General features: G+C 40.4%; 1 protein-coding gene across 12 annotated transcripts in view; it reads right to left on the bottom strand.

Moving 5' to 3' along the window:
• Nucleotides 1-14,439, bottom strand: part of rerea (arginine-glutamic acid dipeptide (RE) repeats a) — a 566,413-nt gene that overhangs the window by 278,537 nt on the left and 273,437 nt on the right. For all 12 annotated transcript variants that reach the window (XR_011962674.1, XM_072586150.1, XM_072586154.1 and 9 more), the window contains one exon: nt 4,459-4,564. Coding sequence is in view for 10 of the 12 variants with exons in the window: in XM_072586150.1 (XP_072442251.1) it covers nt 4,459-4,564 (106 nt within the window). In the remaining 2 variants the exon portion in view is untranslated. The remainder of the gene's footprint in view (nt 1-4,458; nt 4,565-14,439) is intronic.

Here is a 14,439-nt window from a genome sequence, read left to right as displayed (position 1 = left end):
TTTAAATGCCCCCACCCCCAACTTGCAATAAAATAGGATGCTACAGATCCTCCCTAATTCATATGTTCCAATAAATTGGTATCAGGATGCTTTGCAACATTTAATGAGATAGTGTGAACCTTATGTTTTAACAGAAGTTACTTTGGTACACTAGAGAACGAAAATAGAATGCTTATATCGGCACTAGATGTAATGTGATTCAAGTAGGTTTTATATCGCCATCTAGCCTTTGGAAGATGAGAAGATCTTTAAATATTTATTAAACAAATAGATTAAATCTATTATTTCAAGACCATTAACTAAGAAAACAAGGCAGTAAAATTTGCCAAACTCCATTCTGAGATGAACATCGTTGTGATGAAACTCATTAGGGTCTAGACAAAATGATGTCTAAGATGCATTGATATCTGCGGTCAGATTATCTTTGAAGTAAAGCACAAGGTGTGTGGATTACATCTAACCAAAATCATTGATGTTTCAGTGTAGGATCTGGGTAGATCACTAGAATATGATGTGACAATTTCGGTCAGAAAAATTTTATTGTTATTTATATGTACAGAATATTAGATCGACTGCTTCCAATCAAAATGTGATCTACTAGCATTCAGCGTCTTTGCAAATAATGTATTTTCCACTGGTGCTAAACCTCAAACACAGTCATGCAAATGATTAAGGATCACAGTTATCCTTACCGGCTAACCAACCACATACTTTTCATAGGATGATTACTTAACCTTGGAATTGAAACACCTTAGGAAAATGCTGGCAAGACAAGCCAAACACATCTTGTTTATGTTCCATCACAATTATATTTTCATGAAGTACTCACTAGCAAACTTAATTTGGATCCTGACTCCCAACAATACAAGAGTAACCAAAACTACCTGTGCATTGATATGATCTTAGCAATTGTTTACTTTCAATTGTTCTTTCCAGGTACCATGGACAAGTCATTTTAATTTAGGACAGGTATCTAGGCCAGTTCAGCAAAGATACATGGCACCCAATGACACACAAGACTAACTGATGAGGTTAGGTAGTAGGTAGAAAGGAAATGTTAGACCAAATGACAGAACAACTTTTTAAAAAAAACAGAATCAAAGAGCCTCCAAATTTTCCATGGCACTCTTTGGCAAATGAGACTAGAAACACCAGGCACACTATTAGAATTATGGGTTATAAGACTCTTTTCAGTTCCATTGTCGGATCCATTGTCTCCTTCAGGTAATATAAAAGTATGTTGGAAAAGCATTTCACTGATCCTTGTGCTCCCAGCAGGTTCTCAAAGACAACACAGTTCAGAATAATTGTTGTCTCAGTGCAGTGGAAATGTCTGATATACAGTCCCATGTACTCACACAGTTTGTCACTGGGAGTAGAGGATCGGTGAATTTACCCTACAATCACTATGATTCTGGTGGTTTATAAAGATCTTTGTGAAAATACTGTTAGGACCATAAAATGAACATGCAATTGCACTGATAAAACTAAACAAGGCAAAGAGCCATAATACAATTCAAAAAAAGAGGCTCTGCAAAATGTAAAGCTGCAATTCTGACAACTAATGTCCTTAGGTGAAAGATAGGAGTTGACAGAAAATACTGAATGCCCAACAGTTTCCAATGTTTTCTTCAAACACAACAGCATGAATATATTGAGGTAAGGTTAAGAACTGAAGATAAAGCATGCATGAATATTTTTTAAGAAAAGCAAAAACGTGAAAACCAATGAGTCATGGTTGGAAAGTTTTGGAACAAATGGCATATCTAGCACCCAAGATTCTCTCTCTCTTCAAGATATTAGGCTACTTATAAAAAGAATTCGTTTCTACACATTCATGTGGCAGCAAGGTCACTGAAAAATAGTCATTATCCATTGTTCGTTGTCATGACATAGAAGCTACCTGCAGTGATCTATCAACATCCAGGTCAATGACACAGAATACATCAACCAGAGAAAAGTATGATGCTTCAATTACTTCTTTGCAGAGATTAAGTCCCATCTTTACCAGGCAATGTTAAAAATAAGGTGCAAACCTGGTAAAGCTATAACACAGGCTCACTTGCATGTCAAATAACAGAAACAGCATATGATAGGCACTGCTAAGTGATCGCAAAATCCAACGGATTGGAGTCTAACTCTGCAGGCCTTCGTATCAAGATGTGAATGATTGTGGACAATTAACAGGAGGTGAGGGTACCATGATTATCTCTATCCTCAATGATGAGGGTGCCCAGCATGCTAGTGCAAAAGACAAAGCTGAAGCACTTGTCACCAGCTTCAGCCAGAACTGCTAAGTGGATAATCAATTTCAGTTGTTTCCTGAAGCCCACAGTCTCTTAAATACCAGTCTACAGCCAATTTGATTCACTTTACGCAAGAAACAGCTGAAGATACTGGATATTGCAACTAATATAGAACCTGACCACATTCCAGAAACAGTATTGAAACCTCGCACTCCAAAAATAACTGGACCCCTAGCCAATTTGTTCCAGTACAGTTACAACACTGGCCACTCACCATCAATGACAAACTTATATCAAAATCTAATGCAAATCTAACCACCTTCCCTGGATATTCAATGGCATCATCATTGCTGAATCCCACTGTAATCAATATTCTCGGGTTACGATAGAACTTGATCAATGGTATAAATACTGAAACTATAGAAGCAAGTCAGAGCTTACAAGTTCTGTAATGAGCAGTACAACTCCGATCTTCTATATGCCATTCCATTATCTAACAGACACAAATCAGCACTGTGAACGAATACTCCACACTTGCCTCAGTGAATACAAATCCAACAACACTTGAAGCTCAACACCATCTACAACAACCAATCCACCATGGATACATCATGGCAGCAGTTTGCACCATCTGCAGCAACTCACCAAGGATCCTTGTCAGCACTTTCAAAACCTACAACCTCTACCACCGAGAAAGACAAAGGCATCAGATAAATGAGAACACCATCACCTGCAAATTCCACTGCAAATCACACAACATTCTGACTTATAACTACATTGCCACTTATAGAATTACAGAATCCCTACAGTGTGGAAAGAGGCCATTTTACAGTCAAGTCTGCACTGACCCTCCTATCCAGACCCAGCCTCTTACCTTTTCCACATAACCCCACACTTACCATGGCTAATTCAACTAGCTTGCATATCTTTGGATTGTGGGACAAAACCAGAGACACGGGGTGAATGTGCAAAATGCACACAGACAATCGTCCGAGGCTAGAATCAAAGCCATGTCTTGGTGCTGTGAGGCAGCTGTGCTAACCACTGAGCCATCCTAAACTTTCTCCACTGTCACTGGATCAAACTCATGGTACCCCCTTCTGAAGAGTAGTAGGTGTATATCCACTCCAAGGACTGCAATGGCACTCAAAGGAGCAACTCATCTCCACCCTTCTTTAATTAATTAAGCAATTAGTAGAGATAGGTAACAAATGCTAGCCGGAGCACACAACATGCACAACCCACAAATCAGCTAATTTTACCAAACAATAAACATGGAAGGGGTTTAAAGTTGCTTAATCAAGTAGGCATTAATTTTATACAGTTCTACAATATGATACATCAATTACAAATATACATCTGAGGGGAGGTGGGTGCCTCGTGGTATTATTGAATGGACTGTTAACCTGGAGACCCAGGTAATGTTCTGGGGATCTGGGTTCAAATCCTAGAGCAGATGGCTGAATTTGAAATCAATAAAAATCTGAAATTAAGAGCTTAATGATGACCACAAATCCATTTAAATTGTCAGAAAACCCCACCTGGTTCATTAATGTCCTTTATGGAAGGAAACTGCCTTCCTTACCTGGTCTGGCCTAGATGAGACTCCAGGCCCACACAGTAATGTGACTGACTCTTAACTGCCCTCTAGGCAATTAGGGATGGGCAATAAATGCTGGCCCAGTCAGTGATACCCTCATCCCATGAAGGAATAAAAATATAATCTACTAAAAATTCTACCACATTGACTAATTACAGATCCAGTTTAACATTTTGTTACTAATCGTAGGTTTGGAACAAATTTTAATCAGAGGTGTGGGAAAGCAACATCCAAGCTCAGAGACTCTTAGTGTGCACCCCTACTTTGGATATCAAAAGGGAGCTATGGTTGGCATCATTCTCCCAGCCAATTGAGAGAGAAATATAAGCCAATATTTTTTATTCTGAATATCATTCAGTGGGTCTTGCCATTAAATGCATGCATATTGATCCATCATAGGCCTCCTATTCCCCACTACAAAAAAGATAGTAAATTTACTGTTCATACAGCCTCACTGACATGCACAGTGCTTTACAGAGCAAGATATAGCAGAGTCACTGTCATCTGTGAAAGTTTAAGGGTCATTTTTAGGTATGGAAGGTAATCAAGGAAAGATAATGGGAAAGAAAGAATATTAGGTAATAAAAATATAATTCATGGCAAATTACTCACCATTCTCGTTGTGTCGATCCTGAACCAGATGCTGGTAGACTGAATCTGGCACCTCTGACTGACGATAGTACCACTTGACATTCATTAACAGGTGGTCTCGTTTGCTCTGAAATGTTAAAATATCAACAGCTTAATAAAATTATAACTCCACAATAAGTATCATTGTTCATTTTGTGTTAACAAAATAGAGTCATACAGCATGAAAACAGACCCTTCAGTCCAACATATTCACAATGGCCAGATATCCCAATCTGAGCTAGTCCCATTTGCCAGCATTTGGCCCATATCCCTCTAAATCCTTCCAATTCACATACCAATCCAGATGCCTTCTAAATGTTGTAACTGGACCAGCATCCACCACTTCCTCTGGCTGCTCATTCCATATAGGTACCACCCTCTGCATGAAAAAGTTGCCCCCCAGTTCCTTAAAAAATCTTTCCCCTCTCACCTTAAGCCTCTGCCCTCTAGTTTTGGACTTTCCCACTGTAGGGAAAAAGATATTGGCGACTCACCCTACCCATGCCCTCATGATTTCATAAACCTCTGTAACGCTCTCTATGCTCCAGGGAAAAAGTCCCAGTCTATTCAGTCTCCCCCTATAACTCAAATCGTCAACATCCTCAAATTTTTTCTGCACCCTCTCAAGTTCAATAACATCCTTCCTGTAAAAGGGCAACCACAATTGTACACTGTATTCTCAAAGTAGCCTCACCAATGTCCTGCATGAATCAGTAAATACCAAATTAAATAAGTAATTTTATAGCTCAACTGACCAAAAGGAATATTCAATTTTAAGATAATCTACAAAAAGTGGCTGTGGTGATTAAATTGCTACAAATCATTTTGCAAGCTCCAAATCACCAATAACGATTGAATGGTGAAATAAACTGAATGGTACAGCCTTATAAATACTTGCCTAGGGTATAAATAAATCATAAATCCAATTGTGATGCATTAGTTATGTACAACCCAAAGCTAAGTTCACCATAGTCCCAATGAGCCAAAGGACTGCTCTCCCATTTGAGAGAGATGACCAGTGGTGGTTTAACCTGACAGTCACCACAGCTCAGGTGAGGAAAAGGTTGAGAAGGACAGTCCTTTATGATGACTTCAGCCAGTGTGGGAAGTGATCCATCCTATGAGCATCACCCTGACTCACAATCGAGTGATCCAGCCAACTTAGCCAACCAACCCACTTTACAGTTCGATGAATGTTTGAGTTTAGAAGCAAGCTTACATCCTGGAAGGAATTCAGGACAGTTCTTAGAACCAGTTATCTCAGCAGTAGGGGTTGATATGAAAGCTCCCAAACTGCGGGATTTTGGTTAGACTTTCTTCAGGGCCTTTATTTAAAAAAAACATTTATTTTTCTCAACTGTTTTTGACCTCAACTCTATGCCAGGCATTGTGTAAACAACTGCTTGAACAAGCAGTAATTGAAGTTAACTTGCTGACAATTTGGAGCTTTTGCTGGCAACACAAAGTTGATTGGTCTATGGACTAGCAACCATAAATTAACGATAGAGACTTACGCCTGCAAACAGGTAATTACAGGTACTGGGTAATTGGTTCCCAGAAAAATGAACAGCTTGAAGCCAAAACAAACTACAGTTACAACATTTAAAAGATATTTGTTCTGTCCATGTATCTGTCCAAGTTTAGAAGGACATGGGTCAAACGTAGACAAGTGGGACTAGTTTAATTTGGGAAAGTTGGTTGCTGCGACAAGTTGGACCAAAGGGTCTGTTTCCAGGCTGTACGACTGTACATCTCTATGACTATCTTTCTTGCAACAGTTGTCGTAAGCTATGACATTAAACTGATAGGTCAGAGATTTTTATAAGGGAATCAGCCACATTACATCTCGTACCATTTCAAGGTGCAACAAAGAACCAGTAATCTAAACGAAATAGATTTTTAGCTGCAAGAGCACGAGGAGACTCAACAACTTGTCGGCAATCACAATGTGCATGGATTTCTTCAGTGCAATCAAAGTCTCCGACAGTCTGTGTACCAGGGTCCGACTCCAATGACAGGCAAAAACAGAGAATCGCTCATCAAGAACCAAGATGCAGTCAATGTCTGCTGGTGAGAGCACTTCAAGGGTCTTTGCAATCAAGACACAGCCATCAATGCAAGTGCTCTCAATATCAATCTACAAAACACAGCTCAGCACACATCCAATCTGCCTCAAGGAAAAATATGCCATCTAACAGCTGCAAAACAACAAGGCCTTCAGCACAGATGGAATGCCTGCTGATGTTCTAAAATACAGTGGAGAGGCACAAATCCACAACCTCATTTTCCTTGTGTGGAAGGAATAGAGTGTACCAAGAGAATTCAGAGACACTGTAATCGTGATCATCTTCAAGAATGGGCACATGCCTGACTATGTGAATTAGAGATGGATTTCCTACAGTCTGTCATGGGAAAGGTTATTACAAGAATCCTCCTCAGTGCCCTCTCCAAGTGGCTGGAGAGCTTCTTTCCAAATCTCAATCTAGCTTCTGCCCACCAAAAGGCAAAATGGATATGACCTTCAGTACACAACAAATTCAAAGAAAAAAAGTGCAGGCAACAAGCACCAACCTGTGTACATGTGTTTCTTCGACTCACAAAGGCCTTCAACTCTGTCAGCATGAGGGATTGTGGAATATCCTCCTCATATTTGGCAGCATTCTCCACCTGAGCATCCATGATCCTCACCAACAAATTCCACCACAGACCCATTACGAGTGTTACCTGAGCTGGAGGAGGAGCTGGGTGATCACACCAGCTGTCTTCATTATCTCCCTCTCTGCTACACTTCATCTCATGTCTATGAAGCTCCCAGCCAGTGGAGCTAACCACAGGATGAGAGAGAATCTTTTCAACCTTCAAAACCACCAGGCCCAAGACCATCCTAACTTCTGTCACCAAACTGCAGTATGCAGTCAATGCCTGCATGTGGACATTCAAAGGCTGAGTTACAAACTATTTGTAGATGTATTTACTGGGCCTCAACTAAACATCTAGAAAACAAAATCTACTTGGAGCTCCATATAAATAATCAATAGGAGGGTTTCGGAAATGTTGCAAGAACATCTTGAAAGCCTCCCTATGCAAATACAACACCTCCAATAATGTGGCAATCACTTGTTCTAGAATGCACAAAATAGAGAAGGCACAAACCATTTTGAGCATCAGTGGAGCAAGCACCAAAAAGAGCGTTCAGAATCCAGAGAGTGTCCCAACCAGCCACCTCCTCAAACGCGACCTGCCCCACCCATGGCAGAGTCTGTGGCTCCTGGACTCAGCCACTGTAGAACCCAAATCCCCCCGCCAAAGTAGAAGCATTTCATCCTCAAATCTGAGGAACTGTCAAAGATAACATCTGGTCCTGGGACTTATCAACTTTCTACTCCATTAATTTCTTCAGTACAGGGTGCAACCTCTTTTTAAGCTAATTTCCTTCCATAGACATGGATCTCTAATTCTGGGAGATCTCTAGTATCTTCTTCAGTGAAGCAGACACAAAGTAATTGGCTAGCTTCTCTGCCATTCCCCCATTGTAGGTTCTCCTGATTCTGCTTGCAATGGCCCCACATTTGCCTGAACCAAAAGCAGTTTCTTGGTCCTCCTTTGCTGTATTGTAAAAATCTCACAGTCCTCAGATTTACTACCATTTCTGGCAAATTCTCTCAGCCTTTTCTTGTAATCTTATACAATCTTTCATCTCATGTGTCAGCCCCGGTGTTTGAAGGAATGGAGAGAGTTGATGTGAACTAAGTAATAACTCATTAAGACTATCCATTGCCGACATACAGTCATGCATTCTAATGTGGTTTCCCAACCACCTCTGTCAGTTTGTACTTCATGTGTTCATAATATGCTTTATTCAAATGTCAACACCCTTGCTTCAGAATGAACTACCTCACTTTCAATCATAATCTAAAACTCTATCATATCGTGGTCACTCATCCCTCAATGTACTTTTACAACAATATTATTAATTAGCCCTTTTGTAATTACATAATACTAGATCTAAAATACTATGCCCTCTGGTCAGCTCCTCAGAAAAACATGCCTAACAAACTCCAAAAACTCGTCCTTGTGCTCTGTTGGGAACTGGGTTCAATTACCTATATTTTCTTTAAAGACTAACATGTTTGGGTTTCATTAGTCATTCTGCAGGGATTGCGCAATGGAAAGAAAAACCAAGGAACATAACTGGCTGCCTGGGTAAAAGGTGGGGAATGAACAGTTTGGCAAAGCTAACAGGAGAAAACCCAGATATTCACTGGGCTTCAGTGGATTCATACACAGTAATAGATAGCGAATTGCATAATACCAACAGCGTGGACATGAAATTAGCAGCAGTGACAAACAATCAGGTTTCTTACATTTTAGTAACATTTACACTGAAGTTGAAGATATGTAGTGCAAATTAATGGCAATTTATAGAAAAATAGATGACTAAGTTGTTTCTGTGAACAGCAAAATCCACTGGTTTTACCTAAGCGGTCAGAGTTCAAAACGTTACTTATTAAAATCGGTAAAATGTACAAAAGCAGACAGTAATTTCAGGAACCTACACACAGGGACCTGCTTACAGACCTCACTTGAAACATCAATTAGATTTCATACCATAGCTATCCATTATTATTATTATAATCGACTGTTCTGAATTATCACTACATTGGAGAGGTTCAAAGGTAACATTAATTTTGCTTGCCCTTTTCGAATTGACTTTTCTGTAAAACTCATCAAGTTTTACAACTAATTATGCGTTGAACAATATATATTTTAGCAAATTCAGTTTTGAGAAACTTTATTTTTAATCTTAAAGATTGTGGCAATGTCTGCACTAATGGTTGTGGTGCAGCTTTTGCCATAGTTGCACAAAAAATATTTGGGAATATAACAAGATAATCTAGAGCAAAGTTGCCTTCAGAATTTCATTTCCTTTCCTGAACATGAATTTTGAAGCCCACTTTTTAAATTTCAATTTTAGTGGTGAAATTCTTTTCAAACTGCTGAGAAAAAATGCACGCTGCTTGCAAAACCTCATTAGAAAATTCTATTGAATCTTTAGAACCCCATGCAAATGTATGAGACAATACACATATACTGTGTATTCTGTATGGTCAGGGCTTCAGTAGTATCATCAGCACACCAGTCAGTGGCAGCACTGAGTTACAAAACTTCAATTTGTGCTTCCCCATACGATTTTGTGGAAGTTAGCAGCCCGGTGTACATTCAATGCTAGTTTAGTCAGAGAGATGTATAACACGGAAACAGATCCTTCAGTCCAACTCGTCCATGTCGATCAGATATCCCAACTCAATGTAGTCCCACCGCCAGCACCCGGCCAAATCCCTCCAAACCCTTCCTATTCATATACCCAACCAGTTGCCTCTAAAATGTTGCAGTTATACTAGCCTCTCCCACTTCCTCTGGCAACTTATTCCATACACGTACCACCCTCTGCCTGAAAAAGTTGCCCCTTAGGTCTCTTTTATATCTTTCCCCTCTCACCCTAAACCTATACCCTCTAGTTCTGGATTCCCCCACCCCAGGGAAAAGACTTTGTCTATTTATTCTATCCATGCCCCTCATAATTTTAGAAACCTCTGTAAGGTCACTCCTCAGCCTCCGACACTCCAGGAAAAACAGCCCTAGCCTATCCAACCTCTCCCTATAGCTCAAATCCTCCAACCTTAGCAACATCCTTGTAAATCTTTTCTGAACCCTTTCAAGATTCACAACATCCTTCTAAGAGGAAGGAGACCAGAAGTGCACGCAATATTCCAACAGTTCTGTATCCAAATGGTGAGTTCTCCCTGTATTCTGTGAGATCTAACCTTGCTAATCAGTCTCCCTTGGGGAAACTTGTCGAACGCCTTAGTGAAGTCCGTATAGATCACGTCTGCTGTTCTGCTCTCATCAATCCTCTTTGTTACTTCTTCAAAAAAACTCAATCAAGTTTGTGAGACATGATTCCCCGCACAAAGCTATGTTGACTATCCCTAATCAGTCCCTGCCTTTCAAAATACATGTACATCCTGTCCCTCAGGATTCCCTCCAACAACTTGCCCACCACCGACACCAGGCTCACTGGTCTACAGTTCCCTGGCTTGTCCTTACCACCTTTCTTAAACAGTGGCACCACATTAGCCAACCTCCAGTCTTCTGGCGCCTCACCTGTGACTATTGATGATACAAATATGTCAGCAAGAGGCCAAGCAATCACTTACCTAGCTTCCCACAGAGTTCTAGGGTACATCTGATCAGGTAGGTCCTGGGGATTTATCCACTTTTATGCATTTCAAGACATCCAGCACTTCCTCCTCTGTAATATGGACATTTTTCAAGATGTCACCATCTATTTCCCTACATTCTATATCTTCCATATCCTTTTCCACAGTAAATACTCATGCAAAATACTCACTTAGCATCTCCACCACCTCCAGTGGCTCCACACATAGGCCGCTTTGCCGACCTTTGAGAGGCCCTATTCACTCCCTAGTTACCCTTTTGTCCTTATTGTATTTGCAAAAACCCTTTGGATTCTCCTTAACCCTATTTGCCAAAGCTATCTCCATCCCCTTTTTGCCCTCCTGATTTCTCTCTTAAGTATACTCCTACTGCCTATATACTCTAAGGATTCTCTCAATCCATCCTGTCTATATCTGACATGTGCTTCCTTCTTTTTCTTAACCAAAACCTCAATTTCTCTAGTCATCCAGCATTCCCTATACCTACCAGCCTTTCCTTTCACCCTAACAGGAATATACTTTCTCTGGACTCCCGTTATCTCATTTCTGAAGGCTTCCCATTTTCCAGCTGTCCCTTTAGCTGCGAACATCTGCCCTCAATCAGCTTTTGAAAGTTCTTGCCTAATACCGTCAAAATTGGCCTTCCTCCAATTTAGAAGTTCAACTTTAAGATATGGTTTATCCTCTTCCATCACTATTTTAAAGCTAATAGAATTATGGGCACTGGCCCCAAAGTGCTCCCCCACTGACACCTCAGTCATTTATCCTGCCTTATTCCCCAAGAGTAGGTCAAGTTTTGCACCTTCTCTAGTAGGTACATCCACATACTGAATCAGAAAATTTTCTTGTACACACTGAACAAATTCCTCTCCATCTAAATCCTTAACACTATGGCAGTCCCTGTCTTTGTTTGGAAAGTTAAAATCCCCTACCATAACGACACTATCATTCTCACAGATAACGGAGATCTCCTTACAAATTTGTTTCTCAATTTCTGACTATTTGGAGGTCTATAATACAATCCCAATAAGGTGACCATCCCTTTCTTATTTCTCAGTTCCACCCAAATAACTTCCCTGGATGTAATTCCAGGAATATCCTCCCTCAGTACAGCTGTAATGCTATCCCTTATCAAAAAGGCCACTCCTCCTCCTCATTTGCCTCCCCTTTCTATCCTTCCTGTAGCATTTGTATCTTGAAACATTAAGCTGCCAGTCCTGTCCGTCCCTGAGTCAGGTTTCTGTAACTGCTATGAAATCCCAGTCCCATGTACCTAACCATAGTTTAAAGAAACAAAAAGTATTTTTAGCTTGCTCGCTTTTTCTTCTTTGTAAATAAATAAAGACGCTCCTTCATGAGGGTCAATGGACCTGAAATGCTCACTCTGTTCCTCTCTTTGCAGATGCTGTCAGACCTGCTGAGTTTCCCCCGCAATTTGTTTTATGTTTCAGATTTCCAGCAACTGCAGTTCTTTGTTTTCATTTATTCATACATAATGAGTTCAACACGATTTGTTAATCCTACATGGACTCTTAATACTACAAATGATAGGCAAGTCACAAATCTATCCAGGAATTTGAGAAACCAAATTTCCTCCCTGAAGTGACATTCCAAATATAGCAAAATAAAATGCAGTAGAATTAGAGTCTCTAAAATAATATAGAATCTTGGATAACACTGGCCAATAACTCTGTGCAGGTCAAGATAGCTGATAAACAAGGATTGAAAAATGTATTTGCAATTTTGCCAAAGAAAACAAAGTCCAAAGCTCTGCCCAAATCAAGTCATATTTGAACTCTTTTAGGTACTGGTGATGGTATTGGTGATGCTGAGTAGGGGAAGAGATAGACAGAGGAGGACACAGACAAGATCAAACTTATTTACAGCTTTTCAATGTAGTTTAAAATACCCTGTTCATGTTTAATGGAGTGTTAATATACATTGAACAGACAGTTCCTACATTGTGCAGCACTCCACAATGGATCAACACGTCAAGCCCATGTCCCAAGAGTGAATTTTAAAAAAGCATCAACAGAAAGCTGTGAAAAACCTTTGCAATAATTGTGATTCGTGCTATTTTCCATAATGTTAAAAGTCCAAGTGAAAGTAATGAGTTACCCAGTTATTTTTATTTCCTTCCATAGTGACAATTTGAAATGTTTACACACACTGTTATTAAACTGAGCTGCTCCAGACATCTATTCATCCCTGCTAATATGATGTATTTATTTCCAATGTTAACATACATTCAAAATTAAGAAATTATTGCTTCCCAACAATCATGGCATTAACCCTTTTGAAGTCAATAAGATTCAAAATTAAACAAACCTATTTGACAGATATTTCACTTAGAAGTGTTCAGTGCTTGCCTTAAATGTTAGTATGACTCAACGAGAAGCAAAGTTCACCTGCACTAGACTTTGTTTTATTCTCCCACGTGGTTCACAAGGACAGCTGCCCGCTTCATGTTGCTCTCAAGATGATTGTGGCCAATCTTCTAGGCGCAGAGGTTTAGAAAATGCTATTGAAGGAGCCTTGGTGAATTACAACAGTGCATTTTCTAGACAGTATACATTGTTGCTCTATGCATCAGTGATGGAGGGAATGAATGTTCAAGTGAGAGAGTAGAGTCATAAAACCATACAGCACAGGAACAGACTCTTCAGTTCAAATAGGCCATGCCAACCAAGTTTCCCAAACTAAACGAGTCCCACCTCCTTGCATTTGGCCCATAACCTTCCAAACTTTTCCTATGCATGTACCTGTCCAAACATCTTTCAAATGTTGTAACTGTACTTCCATCCACCACTTCCTCTGGCAGTTCATTCCCTTTAAAATCTTCACACCTCACCTTAAAAATAGACCCCCTAGCTTTGAAACTTGTCAACTCTAGGGAAAAGACCTTTGCTATTCACCTTATCTATGCCCCTCATGATTTTAACAAACCTCTCTAAGGTCACCCCTCAACCTCCTATGCTCTTGTGAAAAATGTCCCAGCCTATCCAGCCTCTCCTCTCTGCCAGTGCCGGTAACATCTTGGTTTCTGAACCCTCTCCAATTTAAGAATATCCTTCCTATATAGCAGGGCAACCAGAACTGTAAACAGTATTCCCAAAGCAGCCTAACCAACATTCTGGTCAACCTTAACATGACATCCCAATTCCTAAAATCAACAGTCTGAGCAATGAAGGCAAGCATGCTAGATGTCTTCTTATTGTTGTGGTTCTGTCCGCTGAGCTGGGAATTTGTGTTGCAGACGTTTCGTCCCCTGTCTAGGTGACATCCTCAGTGCTTGGGAGCCTCCTGTGAAGTGCTTCTGTGATGTTTCCTCCGGCATTTATAGTGATTTGTACCTGCCGCTTCCAGTTGTCAGTTCCAGCTGTCTGCTGCAGTGGTCGGTATATTGGGTCCAAGTCGATGTGCTTATTGATTGAATCTGTGGATGAGTGCCATGCCTCTAGGAATTCCCTGGCTGTTCTCTGTTTGGCTTGTCCTATAATAGTAGTGTTGTCCCAGTCGAGCTCATGTTGCTTGTCATCTGCGTGTGTGGCTACTAAGGATAGCTGGTCATGTCGTTTCGTTTCGTGGCTAGTTGGTTCACAGGAGGCTCCCAAGCACTGAAGATGTCACCTAGACGGGGGATGAAACATCTGCAACACAAATTCCCAGCTCGGCGAACAGAACCACAACAACGAGCACCCGAGCTACAAATCTTCTCCCAAAC

This window comes from Chiloscyllium punctatum, chromosome 16, assembly GCF_047496795.1.
Source record: "Chiloscyllium punctatum isolate Juve2018m chromosome 16, sChiPun1.3, whole genome shotgun sequence".
Taxonomy (NCBI): Eukaryota; Metazoa; Chordata; class Chondrichthyes; order Orectolobiformes; family Hemiscylliidae; genus Chiloscyllium; species Chiloscyllium punctatum.
The sequence above is the reverse complement of the archived record's forward strand: the minus strand, read 5'-3'. Positions and strand labels throughout refer to the sequence as shown.